Here is an 18,688-nt window from a genome sequence, read left to right as displayed (position 1 = left end):
TTGGATTCCCCCACCAGAAGCTTTGGCATAGATGATATTATTACTGGCGCGATTTGTATCAGGAGTTCCCCAAGGTTCCGCATTAGGTCCGTCACCCCACTCATTGTACAGTAACGACATGTCTATTGTCTTCTCCCACTGAAATTCTCCCGATTCATGTGACGAACGCTATGTATTTTTCATTAAGCTCGGTGGCTAAGTGGTCGATTGCCAGACTTTGGATTCAAATATGTGTGGTTAATTCACATTCCGTCCTGTAATTTTCATCTCTCATGTATCATTTCAGGTTCAGGATATACTTTAATCTGTAGCTGGGCGTGTAATTAGGTGTTTAAGTCGGTTACAAGTTCAGAATAATGCAATGGGCTGGGCGTGAAGTCGAAGTGATCTTTGATGATGGATGCGAGTATGTCATTCCATGGTGATTCACCATTGTGTCAGAGCCCAAAAGCGTAATGATTCCAAGTGTTGGAGTGCGAGCCTCACAGCAGTGCACGGCCGGATGTTTCCAGTGGGTGACGGATCTGGAGAACGTGCTGGCCAAGGAATAGTCTAAATCATCTGTATCGAAGTAGGTCAGGAAAGTACAGGCACCATCTTGTTGGAAGATAACGTTCCAGAGGCTTCGACATCAAGGCACAGTCTCCAGGTATCACACGTCGGAAATTTTGTGACTTTTGACCAATGTACCGGCTACGTGAGACATGGGAACCGTGTTCAGTCCCAGTGGCATCACATTTTGGGCTTTCAAACAATATGAAATGAGGTGATAGGGTGTGGCCCTCAGCTACATACCCTATGACTCACATTAAAGTTTTGGCTTGTTTCGTTGTCTAGGGGCTGGGGTGCGTAGTTGCCACATTACAGGCCAAGTACTGCTGACAAGGGAACCTCCCCATCGCACCCCCCTCAGATTTAGTTAAAATTTCGCACAGTGGATAGGCCTTGAAAAACTGAACACAGATCAATCGAGAAAACACGAAGAAGTTGTGTGGAACTATGAAAAAATAAGCAAAATATACGAACAGAGTAGTCCATGGGTAACATAGGCAACATTAAGAGTGATTTCAGCACGGGAGCGCCGTGGTCCCGTGGTTAGCGTGAGCAGCTGCGGAGCGAGAGGTTCTTGGTTCAAGTCTTCTCTCGAGCAGAAATTTTACTTACTTTATTTTTGCAAAGTTATGATCTGTCCTTTCGTTCATTGACGTCTCTGTTCACTGTAATAAGTTTAGCGTCTGTGTGTTGCGACCGTACCGCAAAACCGTGCGATTAGTAGACAAAAGGACGTGCCTCTCCAATGGGAACCGAAAATATTTGATCGCAAGGTCATAGGTCAATCGATTCCTCCACAGGAAAACACGTCTGATACATTCTATACGACACTAGTGACGGCATGTGCGTCACATGACAGGAATATGTTGTCGACCCACCTAACTTGCACACTTGGCGAATGGGTAAAAAGATTCTTTTACCTTGCCCGATTTAGGTTTTCTTGTGGATGTGATAATAATTTTCAAAAAAGTGATGGAAACATAAGAGTGTGTCACATAAACTGCAACAAATGAATGCAACAGTTTCACAGTCGCACAGTTTTCTCTGTGCTCTGTCAAAACATATGTTTTTAACGTTTTCAAATTTTTGCGTGTGTAGACCGTCAAATCCTGCATATGTCCAAGCAAATCTGAACATGTCCTAGAATTTCGGAGAGCGAAGTTGATTATGTGTGAGTGCCTGAACTTTGATAATTGTCTGAAAATAAAAAATTAAAATTTTCACTCGAAGGAAGACTTGAACCAAGGACCTCTAGTTCCGCAGCTGCTCACGCTAACCACGGGACCACGACGCTCCTATCCTCACGTCCCTCTTAATGTTGCCTATGTTACCCATGGACTACTCAGTTTGTATATTTTGCTTATTTTTTCATAGTTCCACACAACTTCTTCCTGTTTTCTCGATTGATCTGTGTTCAGTTTTTCAAGGCCTATCCACTGTGCCAACTTATAACTAAATCTGAGGGGGGTGCGATGGGGAGGTTCCCTTGTGAGTATACAGTATACAATATGAATATACAGATGAATCGAATGGTCGAAGGTTCCTATCACTCGGCAACTGCGAATTTAGAACGCAACAAAGACGTTTATAAATGAAAGACTACAATTAAATAAAATCTGCAGGTATTTTCTTAACGACTCTAAATGATGAGTACGACAGTAGAAGTGAACGTGGTATATTTCTGCAAAACACTTATTGGCATCGATGGTCCAGCAATTAAATAAAATATGAGTTGAATTACAGGGAAACAATAGATTCCTACTTCACGTAATTAGTTATGAACATCAACATAGCTCTCGGGATATTCACTTCTACACGCATACTACGTCTTCACTGTAGAAACCTAGGAAATCTCACAAGTTCACAAGTCTGCACTCCGAAGTATTTCTAACTCTCGCGACCACGCGCAAACCGCTCCACGCTCCAAGTCCTTTGTTACGACCGTCGCGTCCAGCACCTCCCCTGTCCTGTGCGATACTCCCCTCGCACCGCACTGTCCCAAACTCGCTTCCATACAGTCTCCCCATTCACGAACTCTGTGATTGGCTGGAGCGCTCGCCCCATGTCTTCAAGCCAACGCACCCACACAAACATAATGAAACACATTCGAAATACTGGATTTACATTTAAATAACTTGAAATTAAATAAACATTCCTGTGGCTGGACCATAAACACGCTTTAACACACATTATTAGATCCATTAACAAATTAAAGAAACATATATCAAAGGAACAGAGCAAAAGGTAGGCCAGTAGCCTAATGTCTCTGTGCTTTCTAAGACACAGTAAATACACTCCTGGAAATTGAAATAAGAACACCGTGAAATCATTGTCCCAGGAAGGGGAAACTTTATTGACACATTCCTGGGGTCAGATACATCACATGATCACACTGACAGAACCACAGGCACATAGACACAGGCAACAGAGCATGCACAATGTCGGCACTAGTACAGTGTATATCCACCTTTCGCAGCAATGCAGGCTGCTATTCTCCCATGGAGACGATCGTAGAGATGCTGGATGTAGTCCTGTGGAACGGCTTGCCATGCCATTTCCACCTGGCGCCTCAGTTGGACCAGCGTTCGTGCTGGACGTGCAGACCGCGTGAGACGACGCTTCATCCAGTCCCAAACATGCTCAATGGGGGACAGATCCGGAGATCTTGCTGGCCAGGGTAGTTGACTTACACCTTCTAGAGCACGTTGGGTGGCACGGGATACATGCGGACGTGCATTGTCCTGTTGGAACAGCAAGTTCCCTTGCCGGTCTAGGAATGGTAGAACGATGGTTCGATGACGGTTTGGATGTACCGTGCACTATTCAGTGTCCCCTCGACGATCACCAGTGGTGTACGGCCAGTGTAGGAGATCGCTCCCCACACCATGATGCCGGGTGTTGGCCCTGTGTGCCTCGGTCGTATGCAGTCCTGATTGTGGCGCTCACCTGCACGGCGCCAAACACGCATACGACCATCATTGGCACCAAGGCAGAAGCGACTCTCATCGCTGAAGACGACACGTCTCCAACCGTCCCTCCATTCACGCCTGTCGCGACACCACTGGAGGCGGGCTGCACGATGTTGGGGCGTGAGCGGAAGACGGCCTAACGGTGTGCGGGACCGTAGCCCAGCTTCATGGAGACGGTTGCGAATGGTCCTCGCCGATACCCCAGGAGCAACAGTGTCCCTAATTTGCTGGGAAGTGGCGGTGCGGTCCCCTACGGCACTGCGTAGGATCCTACGGTCTTGGCGTGCATCCGTGCGTCGCTGCGGTCCGGTCCCAGGTCGACGGGCACGTGCACCTTCCGCCGACCTCTGGCGACAACATCCATGTACTGTGGAGACCTCACGCCCCACGCGTTGAGCAATTCGGCGGTACGTCCACCCGGCCTCCCGCATGCCCACTATACGCCCTCGCTCAAAGTCCGTCAACTGCACATACGGTTCACGTCCACGCTGTCGCGGCATGCTACCAGTGTTAAAGACTGCGATGGAGCTCCGTATGCCACGGCAAACTGGCTGACACTGACGGCGGCGGTGCACAAATGCTGCGCAGCTAGCGCCATTCGACGGCCAACACCGCGGTTCCTGGTGTGTCCGCTGTGCCGTGCGTGTGATCATTGCTTGTACAGCCCTCTCGCAGTGTCCGGAGCAAGTATGGTGGGTCTGTCACACCGGTGTCAATGTGTTCTTTTTTCCATTTCCAGGAGTGTATTTAACCAATTTCTTCATGAATGTACTATTCAAGTTACATGCCTGTAATTCACATCAATTTAGGTTTACACTAATGAATTTCTAAAGACAGGGCGATCGACAAAATCGGATGAAGCGTTTATATTTTGGAAATTCGTTGCTGGGTGTTAATTGTATAATTTACCGTCATATACTAAACTTTAAACTAATAAAGATATTGAAAATCTGATTACACCATCAGAATCGTTGTGCAAATAATAGTAATGTACATGTTTCTTTTTGATGTATCATGATTCATCTGGCTATTATTAATTTCTATATGAACTGTGAAATGTCTGCCATTAAGGTTGCACAAAGTCCGCCATCTTTGGCCCTCCCAGCGCACAGCGTCACCAAGGAATTCACAGCCACGCGCTCGATGGACCACGTGCTGGGGCTCCCTTCATGCTCAGCTAAAGTTCGGCACCACGTGGTTGCTGCCGGGCCGCGGCTCTCACGAGCGTCCCGTGCAGCCGCCCCAACTCCGTTCATAAAATATTTCCAGGGCGCCACAACTGGCCCGTTGCCTCACAACATATGACCGCATCAGTTACCGGGCCCATATGAAAATGAGTAATGTGCACTGCACAACAGAATGAAAGCATCACTCCTTGGAAACAACTTAGTTCTAAACTATTGTGACGCTTAAGTTTGCACCTTAGCTCAACAGTATGTACAAGATTCCTCTGTACTGATACAAAAGCATTACACCCTGCGATATCACCCTCCAGCTCGACGGCGTTTCAAACAGCAACGTGTCGACACGGGAGAAAAATAGGCCACATCTCACAAGTTCAAGTGATGTGTAAGGTGGGGTAATGAAGTCATACACACACCAGATTTCACCACAATTCTGCCCGATGCCACTGCGGACATATCACGCGATGAGAATGTCGCCACAACACTCTTACCCACATTTCATCCTTCATTTTGACACCTTTGCCATGGAGGTCAGAACCGCGAGTTGCAGGGTTGAAATCAAGCGATTTTTTTATGGGTGGCGGAGAAAAGCATGAAAATGCTGCAGGGGATGGCATAAATGGCGTGATTGAAGCCACCCATTTCCCTGGGGTGTTGACTCCCACGCATTTCGCGGAACAAAACAACAGTTGCCAATGTGGCGAGCAACAGAAAAATGCTCTTGACAACCTTTGACATTACTGACATCCTTAGACGTTCAACCCCTAATGTCTTTATGGGGGCTTGTAATGGTACTTGAATTACGTAACCATTACGGCACCTCACCTGAACCTCTCGATACCAGTAATATTCTACTGTGTTTCTGTAGAAGTAGTTAACATATTTCTGAGACAACATTCAGATTTGATTTCATTAATGTAGAGGTACTTTGATTCGTCGATATGTTTATATTGCAATGATATTATTCTCATGTGTTCTTTCTTTTGTCACTATGATCTTTGACGTACTTGTAACTTTTGATTTTTGGGCGCATGAGTGATTGTTAGTTAGTTACAGAGTCGGACCTAGAGAAAGACAAGTCTTGAACGTCAAGTTGGAAAGACGCATAACGTAGTCAGCTTATAAAATGTGAACTTTAACAGTGAGGAAGATGTTTTCAAGTATGTTTTGTATTGTGAAGTGATGTTTTGTGTGTTACGTGATATTGCATTAAAAGCAATTAAAAGGAAGTGTAAATTAAATTCGGAGTGCTGATTACTTTTTTTACATCACCATTGTCCTGCAAAAGTGTAATCTTCAAGAATGGTTTGTGAAGCGCATCTACAAAACTTTTGAATATAGCACAATAAAACCTAGGCCTCTTTGCATCCGAACTTGGAATCATCACCACCTAGATTTTCGACGATTGAGCCATGATTTTACAACGAGACCAGCGTGGGAAACACGAAAAGATGAGTGCCTAGTTTATTCATTATTACATGAAATGACTTTATTAACTGTGCTCGAATGACACCTGCCACATAATAACTTAGTTGGTGCCCGAAAATGCAGTATTTAGCAGCGTGAGCAACACAACAATCATGATTAAATTTTGACTTTTGTTGTGTTAGAGGCTGCATACTCATTAAAGATGATCTTCCCCTTCTGGGGCGCAATGTGACCACAATGCTTGCTCTTGTACACAAGCTGGGACAACTAGGGGCCGTTCAGTACCATTCGACAAAATTTAAACGTGATCTGAGGCAGAAAAGTGCACTTACGGTTTTTCTTTCATCTTTCCTATTTCGCTTCCTCCGTGATCATTGGAGGATGGAGGGGTGAGTAACGTGTGGCACGTAGATTCATGAGTGAATTAAATGGCAAAAGACCCTTCTAAGATTCCCTAGTTTGGCAAAATCCTCAGTGCCTTCCACTTCCCTTTCTACAGCGCGACAGAAACCATGAAAACAGTCACAAGCCCCTGGAGGCAGACTACAATGCTGCTCATGTGGCTTATAGTGGGCCATCCGAAATTTGGGTGTCTGCAAGCCAATAGGACTTCGTCAGGGGTACTGTCTGTACGGGTATATTTATGAAATTCTCATTAAAGTTAGGCACGCTCTATCGAGGATTTTATTGGGCTGGGCGGGGGGAGGGGGTTCTTAGAGGAAGATGAGAGCTGGAATCAGCACGCCAGTGTCGCAACTGGAGTCTACTGAGTGGTGACAGATGGCCTTTCCGGGGTAAACGCGATTTATCCTCCATTGGCGTGAAACATCTGGCAGCAAACACACTGCAACAATCGTCAGTTGGGTCCACGCTTGAGAAGGGAATGTTTGGGGAATGTTTATCAGTCGGCCATTGTGGCGGAGCGGTTCTAGGCGCTTCAGTCCGGTACCGCGCTGCTACTACTGCCTCAAGCATGGATGTGTGTGATGTTCTAAGTCTAGGGGACTGATAACCTCAGATGTTAAGTCCCATAGTGTTGTTGTGGTCTTCATTCCTGAGACTGGTTTGATGCAGCTCTCCATGCTACTCTATCCTGTGCAAGCTTCTTCATCTCCCAGTACGAACTGCAGCCTACATCCCTCTGAATCTGATTAGTGTATTCATCTCTCGGTCTTCCTCTACGATTTTTACCCTCCACGCTACCCTCCAATACTAAATTGGTGGGCCGGCCGGAGTGGCCGTGCGGTTCTAGGCGCTACAGTCTGGAACCGAGCGACCGCTCCGGTCGCAGGTTCGAATCCTGCCTCGGGCATTGATGTGTGTGATGTCCTTGGGTTAGTTAGGTTTAATTAGTTCTAAGTTCTAGGCGACTGATGACCTCAGAAGTTAAGTCGCGTAGTGCTCAGAGCCATTTTGAACTAAATTGGTGATTCCTTGATGCCTCAGAACATGTCCTACCAACCGATCCCTTCTTCAAGTTGTACCACAAACTCCTCTTCGCCCAAATCCTATTCATTACTTCCTCATTAGTTATGTGATCTACCCATCTAATCTTCAGCATTCTTCTGTAGCACCACATTTCGAAAGCTTCTATTCTCTTCTTGTCCAAACCAGTTATCGTCCATGTTTCACTTCCATACATGGCTACACTCCATACAAATACTTTCAGAAACGAATTCCTGACACTTAAATCTATACTAGATATTAACAAATTTCTCTTCTTCAGAAACGCTTTCCTTGCCATTGCCAGTCTACATTTTATATCTTCTCTACTTCGACCATCATCAGTTATTTTGCTCCCCAAATAGCAAAACTCCTTTGCTACTTTAAGTGTCTCATTTCCTAATCTAATTCCCTCAGCATCACACGACTTAGTTCCACTACATTCCATTATCGTCGTTTTTCTTTTGTTGATGTTCATCTTATATCCTCCTTTCAAGTCACTGTTCATTCCGTTCAACTGCTCTTCCAAGTCCTTTGCTGTCTCTGACAGAATTACAATGTCATCGGCAAACCTCAAAGTTTTTATTTCTTCTCCATGGATTTTAATACCTACTCTGAATTTTTCTTTTGTTTCCTTTGCTGCTTGCTCAATATACAGATTGAACAACATCGGGGAGAGGCTACAACCCTGTCTCACTCCCTTCCCAACCACTGCTCTCTTTCATGCCCCTCGACTCGCACAACTGCCATCTGGTTTCTGTACAAATTGTAAATAGCCTTTCGTTCCCTGTATTTTACCCCTGCCACCTTCAGAATTTGAAAGAGAGTGTTCCAGTCAACACTGTCAAAAGCTTTCTCTAAGTCTACAAATGCTAGAAACGTAGGTTTGCCTTTTCTTAATCTAGCTTCTAAAATAAGTCGTAGGGTCAGTATTGCCTCACGTGTTCCCATATTTCTACGGAATCCAAGCTGATCTTCCCCGAGGTCTGCTTCTACCAGTTTTTCCATTCGTCTGTAAATAATTCGCGTTAGTATTTTGCAGCTGTGACTTATTAAACTGATAGTTCGGTAATTTTCACATCTGTCAACACCTGGTTTCTTTGGGATTGGAATTATTATATTCTTCTTGAAGTCTGGCGGTATTTCGCCTGCCTCATACATTTTGCTCACCAGACGGTAGAGTTTTGTCAGGACTGGCTCTCCCGAGGCTGTCAGTAGTTCTGATGGAATGTTATCTATTCCCGGGGCCTTGTTTCGAATTAGGTTCTATCAAACTCTTCACGCAGTATCATATCTCCCATTTCATCTTCATCCACCGCCTCTTCCATTTCTATAACATTGCATTTAAGTACATCGCCCTTGTATAGACTATATACTCCTTCCACCTTTCTGCTTTCCCTTCTTTGCTTAGAACTGGATTCGCATCTGAGCTCTTGATATTCATACAAGTCGTTCTCTTTTCTCCAAAGGTCTGTTTAATTTTCCTGTAGGCAGTATCTATCTTACACCTAGTCAGATAAGCCTCTACATCCTTACACTTGTCCTCTAGCCATGCCTGCTAAGCCATTTTGCACTTCCTGTCGATCTCATTTTTGAGACGTTTGTATTCCTTTTTGCCTGCTTCATTTACTGCATTTTTATATTTTCTCCTTTCGCCAGTTAAATTCAATATTTCTTCTGTCACCCAAGGATTTCTACTAGCCCTCGTCTTTTTACCTACTTGATCCTCTGCTGCCTTCACTACTTCATTCCTCAAAGCTACCCATTCTTCTTCTACTGTATTTCTTTCTCCCATTCCTGTCAATTGTTCCCTTATGCTCTCCCTGAAACTCTGTAAAACGTCTGGTTTAGTCAGTTTATCCAGATTCCATAGTGTCCCAAGCAATTTGAACCATTTGAATGTTTTGTGGCATTCTGGGGGTGATGTCGTCATTCTGGAAGGCACAGTACATCACAGGTGCATCTATTCTTAGGGACCAGGCAACGTGTCACACAGCTTGCAGTGTACGTCTGTGGTTTGAAGAACTGGATAATTTCACCATACTCTCCTGACGAGCAAATTTCATCCAAACCCAGTCGAGAATCTGTGGTGCTACCCCATCTGGGCTGTTTGAGCCATGGATCCTCAAATGAGAAACCTGTACATCTGACCACAGCACTGGAGTCTGCATGGCCCCACATGCCTATCGGTATCTTCCAGAACCTGACTGATTACATTCACAGCGGTTCGCTGTGCGAAAGATGGTTACTGGGGCTTTTGACAGGTTTTGGACTTTAATGGGTCTGGACAGTGTAGTAATCAAGCAACACGGCGTCAACGTGGTAGCGGTATCTGCTGCTTTCTGCACCACGTGTACTAGTAAACTGAGTTGGGTTTCAAACGTTCGCCGGCCGCTGTGGCCGAGCGGTTCTAGGCGCTTCAGTGTGGAACCGCGCTGCTGCTACGGTCGCAGGTTGCCTCAGGCATGGATGTGTGTGATGTCCTTAGGCTAGTTAGGTTTAACTAGTTCTCAGTCTAGGGGACTGATGACCTCAGATGTTAAGTCCCATAGTGCTTATAGCCAATTGAACTACACTCCTGGAAATTGAAATAAGAACACCTTGAATTCATTGTCCCAGGAAGGGGAAACTTTATTGACACATTCCTGGGGTCAGATACATCACATGATCACACTGACAGAACCACAGGCACATAGACACAGGCAACAGAGCATGCACAATGTCGGCACTAGTACAGTGTATATCCACCTTTCGCAGCAATGCAGGCTGCTATTCTCCCATGGAGACGATCGTAGAGATGCTGGATGTAGTCCTGTGGAACGGCTTGCCATGCCATTTCCACCTGGCGCCTCAGTTGGACCAGCGTTCGTGCTGGACGTGCAGACCGCGTGAGACGACGCTTCATCCAGTCCCAAACATGCTCAATGGGGGACAGATCCGGAGATCTTGCTGGCCAGGGTAGTTGACTTACACCTTCTAGAGCACGTTGGGTGGCACAGGATACATGCGGACGTGCATTGTCCTGTTGGAACAGCAAGTTCCCTTGCCGGTCTAGGAATGGTAGAACGATGGGTTCGATGACGGTTTGGATGTACCGTGCACTATTCAGTGTCCCCTCGACGATCACCAGTGGTGTACGGCCAGTGTAGGAGATCGCTCCCCACACCATGATGCCGGGTGTTGGCCCTGTGTGCCTCGGTCGTATGCAGTCCTGATTGTGGCGCTCACCTGCACGGCGCCAAACACGCATACGACCATCATTGGCACCAAGGCAGAAGCGACTCTCATCGCTGAAGACGACACGTCTCCATTCGTCCCTCCATTCACGCCTGTCGCGACACCACTGGAGGCGGGCTGCACGATGTTGGGGCGTGAGCGGAAGACGGCCTAACGGTGTGCGGGACCGTAGCCCAGCTTCATGTAGACGGTTGCGAATGGTCCTCGCCGATACCCCAGGAGCAACAGTGTCCCTAATTTGCTGGGAAGTGGCGGTGCGGTCCCCTACGGCACTGCGTAGGATCCTACGGTCTTGGCGTGCATCCGTGCGTCGCTGCGGTCCGGTCCCAGGTCGACGGGCACGTGCACCTTCCGCCGACCACTGGCGACAACATCGATGTACTGTGGAGACCTCACGCCCCACGTGTTGAGCAATTCGGCGGTACGTCCACCCGGCCTCCTGCATGCCCACTATACGCCCTCGCTCAAAGTCCGTCAACTGCACATACGGTTCACGTCCACGCTGTCGCGGCATGCTACCAGTGTTAAAGACTGCGATGGAGCTCCGTATGCCACGGCAAACTGGCTGACACTGACGGCGGCGGTGCACAAATGCTGCGCAGCTAGCGCCATTCGACGGCCAACACCGCGGTTCCTGGTGTGTCCGCTGTGCCGTGCGTGTGATCATTGCTTGTACAGCCCTCTCGCAGTGTCCGGAGCAAGTATGGTGGGTCTGACACACTCGTGTCAATGTGTTCTTTTTTCCATTTCCAGGAGTGTATTTGTTTTCAAACGATCTTTATAGCGGGAGCCATATCGATTCCTACAATGGAAATTTTCAACCTACAGAAAGGCCACATTACGCCAACATAAGAGATGTTGTAAGATTCTACAACAGGTATGCGATATAGCCTTGTAGCTGTATGCGCCTGTTCGACAATCTTCTGAAAACAGCAGTGCGCTCCGCATTCGTATAACCACTTTCCTTCTTCCCCTGAATTGAAGCGCAGGCGCGTTCACAGGTCTGCAGGTGGTTCTAACGTTTTGTTGGTTTGTTTATGGGGTTACTCACTGTGAAGAGCTCCACTTGCGTGTCGGGTCCGATGTTGCGTTCTCCGAAGTAGAAGCGCCGAATCTCCTCTGCCACGGCGTCCCTGTCCGCTTCAGGGCAGCGCAGGTTGGTGGGGATCAGCAGGCGGGGATTCGCAGCGTAGCTGGACGTGCGGACGGTGTCACCGATATCTGTTGTAACACCTCAGTTCAGTTTACAGTGATAAACGCTATAGAAAGAATAATTTAAAATTAAGAATAGAATTTTTAGAGGTGAAAATAGTGTAGAATCAGAGTTTGGTAATTGAAGATCAAAATTATAGTATATCAGCAAGTAGTTCAACGTCTAAGTACAGCAAAGCCATGGAAGCTCCCTCATGGAGAAGGCAGTGACGTTAAACTCTTGTGATGAAGAAACCTATAAAAAGGCCTGATCGTTATTGTCAGTCAGCGAGACCATAATTAGATTGGACTTTATAGTGTTAAGATTCACGATAAACTAATATTACGGAGATTGAAAGTGATGTAGTGCACGATCTCTGAGTGTGGCAACGGAGTATTAAGGGGATTTTAGGACTTTAGTGCTAGATTGGAACTTTACGGACATACAGACGACAGAATCTCAAATTATCTGCTGATACAAGTGAATTCAAAGGTACCGGTATTCAGATATTAACGTGTGGACTTTTGAAAGTGTCGTGTGCCGTTAGTTGCGAATCTGGACGTAGAGCGCGTGCATATCGGCATTTGCGAACTATTTAGATTCCTCCATGCTAGGAACCTTTTAAATAGACCATCATCCATCACCATCTTAATTCTTGAATATAGAGTGAAAGTGAAATACAAGAGTGTTGTACTTATTTCATTTACCTAGTACTAATCAGTGAAGGTTTTACGGAACCAAAGCTATTCAGTAGTAAGTCAGCACCATCTAGCGGAAAGTATAGGCATTAATTACCACGCTTACTGAAGTGAACTTTTATGTGTTTTAAGGACTGCTTAATATGAACTTTTGTGACTCTTTGTCGTCCCCACTCCCCCCGAAAGGTGGCGCAGGCTGTCTTAATCATAAAAGGGGAGAGTTTTAGCCAGGCAAATTACTAAATAAAAGCGATATTTATAAGACTCGCAGTAATAGCAAAACACAAGGCCTGCACCTCATCGTCGCTGTCACGTCGGGAAGTAAAGCCGTAAAACCTACCGACGATACGTATCTACGGGCAGACGTCGACGTGGAGTACCTAAAAAGGGAACCACAAGAGAGTTGGGGACGTGGTCCGATCTCCTCCTTCGAAAACGTCTGTTACCGCCTCTGCTGCCACCCCTCACGTGGTCGGCTTCCCCTCTCTCACCCAACCCGTCACTTCGTCATTTGTATCTTCCGCACGCCTCACGTCGCGCCGAGCCACCGTCGCTGCCACTGAACTGGCTGCTTCTCCCGGCACCTCCACTACGCCACAGGGATCTGCCACCCGCCACCTCCATCACCTCCCCGTCCCTCTCCCCTCCTCCCAGCCTCTGGTCTCCAAAAAACCCCAAAAGCGCGTAATTCCCACAAAAAGTCAACACCACCTCCCCCTCCTCCTGTCGTCTCCATGGATACCACCCCTCTTCCAGCCACCCATACCCCGGCCCCCACCCTCCACACCTTTGTCCTGTCAACTCTCGATCCTAAGTTCCTCGATGCTCATACCCTTACCGTGGAGATACGAAAGTATTTTCCTGGTGCTCCCATCTCCAAACTCATTCCTCGCAGGGACTCAGTCCTTATCGAGACCCCGTCCTCCTCCTTTCACACAGACCTCCTCCGTAAACTCCCACGAGTTATGTTTGGCCCCCGTGCAACTCCTCGTCAGCCCCAGACTCCAAGTCGCTCCCCCACCTACACCGCTGTGATCACCGAGCTCAGCCCGGTGATCACCGAGGATGAAGTGTTGGCGGAACTAAACTCCCACCCGGACCTGGAAATCCGCTCTGCCCGCCGTATCCACAATGCCTCTGGTCCCACCTACCTCGTGCGGGTCTTCTCTGAGTCCGCCCCCTCCATTGACCATCTCCTCACCCAGGGTGCCCTGATATACCACCGCAGCCACCCTGTTGAATCCTCCAAATCCCCTCCCCAATCCTACCGCTGCCAGTGGTGCCTGATGTACAATGACCACATGACTCCCAACTGCAATCCCCCCCCCCCCACCTGTCCCCATTGCAAGGTCTCTTAAGAACTGCCCCAACCTAGCTGCTCCTCCTTCCTGTAACACCTGCAATGGCCCACATCCCACCTACTCCCACAAGTGTAAAGCCAAACCACCTCCAGCTACCCCTGAGCTTACAGTCCCTGTTCGTCCCACTGCCCCCAGTCCACCTCAACAATTCCCTCTGTCCACCCCCACGGCCGTGGACATCATCCGGTTCCTTACCATTGTACTCCAAAACATTCACCCTTTTCAGCGCCCCCACACCTTCCAACAAACCTCCCTTGCCGCTCGTTCTGTTTTCCACCTGAACACCTTTGCCACTTACTCCCAGAACCAAGCCCACTTCACCTTCACCCACCTTGACACGATAGTTTAAGCCTCATCCCTTCTCTCTCTTCCCGCCATGGCGCGGCATGAGTATCACATACTCTTCCAGAACATTCGCTCATTCCGCTCCAACAAATACCTAATCATGCACACCCTCTCGCACCACCAGGTCGACACCTTCCTCTTGTACGAAACCTTTCTCCAGCCCCACCATTCTATCTGCACCTCTCCTTATATCCTCCACTGCACTGACGCTCCTGGTCCTCGTGCGCAGGGTGAAGTCGCATATCCCCGTCCGGCCACAACCTCTCCTCAATGACCCCACTGAACACCTTATCCTCAGCATCTTCTTCCCCTCCCTCACCATTACCTGTGCCACCATCTATGTCCACTCCACTGCTCCTTATGACTTCACCTCGCACATTGACCACACCTTCTCCACCTATGTGATTGCCGCCAACCTCAACATCCATAACTGCACTCCTACCGTCCTATGGCGGTGGCATCAGTTCCTCTCCACAATCCAAGGTGACCTTGTTCCCCTTCCCCAGCATGCCTGACCCGAAAGTGACACCACCCCAGATGTTGTCATTGCCTCGACCAACCTCCTTGAGCGTATTGCCTTTGCTGTCCTTGCCCCCACAGGTAGTGATCACCTCCCCGTCCTTCTCACCATAATGTCTGCTCACCGCCCCCCTCCAGCTCCCCACCCTGCACCCCCTCCCAAGGTCGTCCATGACTACCACCGTGCCAACTGTGATGCCTACCAGAAATCCATCACCACCCAGGTCGAAAGCCACCCTCTTACCTATCGCCATCCTGACGACATCATCCATGCCTCGTCCTTCCTTCAGAAGGTAATTACTGACTCCATGGAGGCCCATGTTCCTCCTAAAACCATCCACCCCCACCGTCCCACTCTCCCTCCATGGGCTGTCCTCCTCCTCCGTGAATCCCACCGCCTTTATCGCTTCCTGCGCACTCGTGACCGGAATACACTCCAACGCCACCGGCAAATACAGCGACACGTACGGAACCTTATTACAGCAACGAAATGCCGAGACTGGCGCCAAACCTGCACACGACTCAACGTCTCCCTCCCAATCAACTCCTCCAAGTTCTGGTCCACCTTCCATTGCCTTACTGGTTGCCTTTCTGCTCCCCAACACCTCCTTCTCCATAACGATCGCCCCCTTCCTGACAACCTCAGTAAGGCCAACCACTTCGCTTCCCACCTTACCGAGGTCTTCTCCATCCCAGATGATCCCCACTTTGATTATTCTCTTTTCCCCACCATCATGGAACGTGCCGATACCTCTGTCGCTCCACTTGCTCCTAGTCTCTAGTACTTGGGACAGTTGCCCCCCCTCCGACATAAACACTCCCATCACAGCACAAGACATTAAACTTATCCTCCGGTCCAAACGCAACACGGCCCCTGGTCATGACTGTGTCACTTACCGCCACCTTTGAGAAAGCCCCTATTCCTTCCTGACTGTCCTCACCCATCTCTATAATGTCATCCTCTCTACTGGCTTCTACCCTGACCTGTGGAATACCTCCCGTGTCCTGTTATTCCTCAAACCCAACAAAGCTCCTTCTGCCGCCTCTTCCTATCGTCCCATCTGCCTCACCTCCGTCTTTAATAAGGTCTTCGAATCCATTCTCTCCCACTGTATCCATCAGCACCTTACTCAACACCTCCTCCCCCTTACCCAGAGTGGCTTCCGGCCCTCCTTTTCCACTGTAGACCAACTCCTTAACCTCGTTCGCCTTCTGTCCCTCCACCTCAACACCCATCACTCCGCCATTTTTTTTCCCTTGACCTCCAAAATGCCTATGACCATAATGCCTATGACCTACGCCCTGCCTATCAATTTTGTCTGTCTGGTTGCCTCCTTCCTCTCGCACTGTCCTTCCTATGTCACCCTCCACAATACCAACTCCCGTATCTTTTATCCCACTGCTGGCGTCCCCCAGGGCTCTGTCCTCTCCCCTCTCCTTTATCTCTTGTATACTGCTGATATGCCCAAGCCACCCCCACCTGTCCACCTTCTCCAGTATGCTGATGACACCGCCTTCCTGGCTCTCTATCCTACCCTTCAATGGTCCCAACGTACCCTCCAAACCCACCTTAACCAGTTCACCACTTGGTGTAACCAGTGGTTCCTCCGTCTCAACCCCTCCAAAACCGAGGCAGTCATCATAGGCTGCACCATCTGCTACTTTCGTCTGCATGATTCTACCTCACCCTTAATGGTCGTCCTATCCAGCTCACCCCCACCCTGAGATACCTTGGCCTCACCCTCGACTGACACCTCACCTGGACCCCTCACCTCCAGACCATCCAGCAGAATGCCCATTCCCTCCTCTGCCTTCTATCTGGCCGGACATGGGGATTGCGTCCTTCTACCATCCTCCACACCTACAAATCCCTCATCCGTCCTATCCTCTGTTATGCCAGCGTTGCCTGGATCTCCGCACCCACCCATATTTACAAGGTCCTCCAAATCCTTGAACGCCATGTACTCTGCCTTGCCTTCCGTATCCGCCTTCCTCCCCCCACACGGCTCCTGTACGAACTCATCCCCTTCCCCCACCTCCTCCTGTTCCTCCAACATCTCCGCAATCCTTTACATTGTCCGCAGGCTTCATTCCCCCACCCCCTCCCTCTGGTTTCCTCCTTACTCTCCACCCCCCACCCGTTGCCGCGACTCTATCGCTGTATCCCTCCCTCTCCACCTCCCGATCCATCTCCTTCATCAGGACAATTTCCAGCGCCTCCTCCTCCTGGATGATGCACTTCGTCATGACATCTACCCTTTCTTCCAACTATAACCTGGCCTTGTTCCACCCCCCCCCCCCACCTCCCCAGGGCCCTCCTCTCCCCTCCTTCTCCCAGAGCAGATTTTCCTCCTTCCTGCGCCACATCCTTGCATCTTTCCTTCCCACATCCCTCCCTACCTGGCCCTCTTCCACGCGCCCCCGTCCATCTCCCCCTCTCTTCCCCTCCCTCCCTCCCTCCCTTCCTCCGGTCTCCTTCACCTCCTAGCGCCTGGCAGATCCTCTGTATTGATCATCATCAGTGTGCCACGTCAGTGTTGTGCTTAGTGCTGTTTCTCCTGTGCGTCAAGAGGTGTGATTTTAGTTGTGTGCTGCCTTGAGGTTCACTGTCAGTGTTTATTATGTGCTATGCCATCCGTCGATACTTTTATGCTCCAGTCATACTGTGCCTTGTGTTCTTTTAATTGTCCCAGTGTGTGGTTTTTTGTGTGCTCTACTTTTTTACGTTTTTATCTCCATTTTACAGTCGCCCCTTTTTTTGTCTATTGCCGTCCATGATGTTCCCCCTTTTTTTTATCTATGTTCACCATATTTTCTCCTTTGTATATTTTTAAATGTCTTCTATTGTTTTGTACTATGTCTTTCGGCTGAAGAACAGCGCATATGCTGCTGCCAGCCTGCTCCGATGGGGAATTGATATACAATAAAGAAAAAAAAAAAGAATTGGGAATGCTTCACTGTCCACAGAAAAGGCACGTTGATCGCAGTATGCATGTTACCGCTTGGAGACTTATAAAACTGTCAGACAGAATGGCGTACCTACAGGAGGGAGAATTCTCAATACTAGCGGCAGACATTCAGGGTTGGGACAAAAATGTGGAAACGCCAATAATGATGACGGGTTACCATGTGTGATACGGTGTACCATGGCCGTTGGCATTCAAAACAGCTTGAAATAGGCTCGGAATGCAAAAACACATGTTCTGTATGGTTTTCAAGGGAATCTTATGCTATATGTGCTGCTAAATACTGGCACGTCCATGCAATGACGACGGAAGCAGATATCGATCTCGCTAAGTAGACCAGAGGATGATGCGACAATTCAGTGTCCACAAAAGCAGTTCGTTGTCGATGCGAACAATGTGAACGGGAGTCTTTGAACACTGCATTACCATTGGGGAACAAAGATTGGGATTTACGTGATCAGCCGAACTGGCTTCATAATCCTCGCCAGTAATCTGACGTCGAATGCAATTCTACCATATCGCTGCCCACATCCCGCCACGTTTTCGGTCTTTCGGCGTAAAGTCGACCAGAAGTTGGAAAAGGTGTGAAACAAGACTCATCAGACCAAATGACTTTCTTCCATTGCTACACAGTCCCGGTCTGATGGCTTCGACACTACAACTTCCTGTTCCAACTCGCCCTGCAATTCCCGGTTTGTGGAACTCCCTTACTGTTGTGTTTGTGCTGACTGGGTTCGCTAGCGCAACATTCAGTTCTGCAGTGACTTTTGCAGCTGTCGTTACCTTATTTTTCG

The 18,688-nt window shown here is 48.4% G+C and overlaps 1 protein-coding gene across 1 annotated transcript in view; it reads right to left on the bottom strand.

The window, feature by feature from the left end:
* LOC126210344 (esterase FE4-like) overlaps positions 1-18,688 on the bottom strand; it is a 107,174-nt gene that overhangs the window by 21,539 nt on the left and 66,947 nt on the right. Inside the window, exon 7 of the mRNA XM_049939559.1 lies at positions 11,865-12,034. Coding sequence (XP_049795516.1) covers positions 11,865-12,034 — 170 coding nt within the window. The remainder of the gene's footprint in view (positions 1-11,864; positions 12,035-18,688) is intronic.

The sequence above is a fragment of the Schistocerca nitens genome, chromosome 10 (assembly GCF_023898315.1).
Source record: "Schistocerca nitens isolate TAMUIC-IGC-003100 chromosome 10, iqSchNite1.1, whole genome shotgun sequence".
Classification (NCBI taxonomy): Eukaryota; Metazoa; Arthropoda; class Insecta; order Orthoptera; family Acrididae; genus Schistocerca; species Schistocerca nitens.
This window is presented reverse-complemented; position numbering and strand designations above follow the sequence as displayed.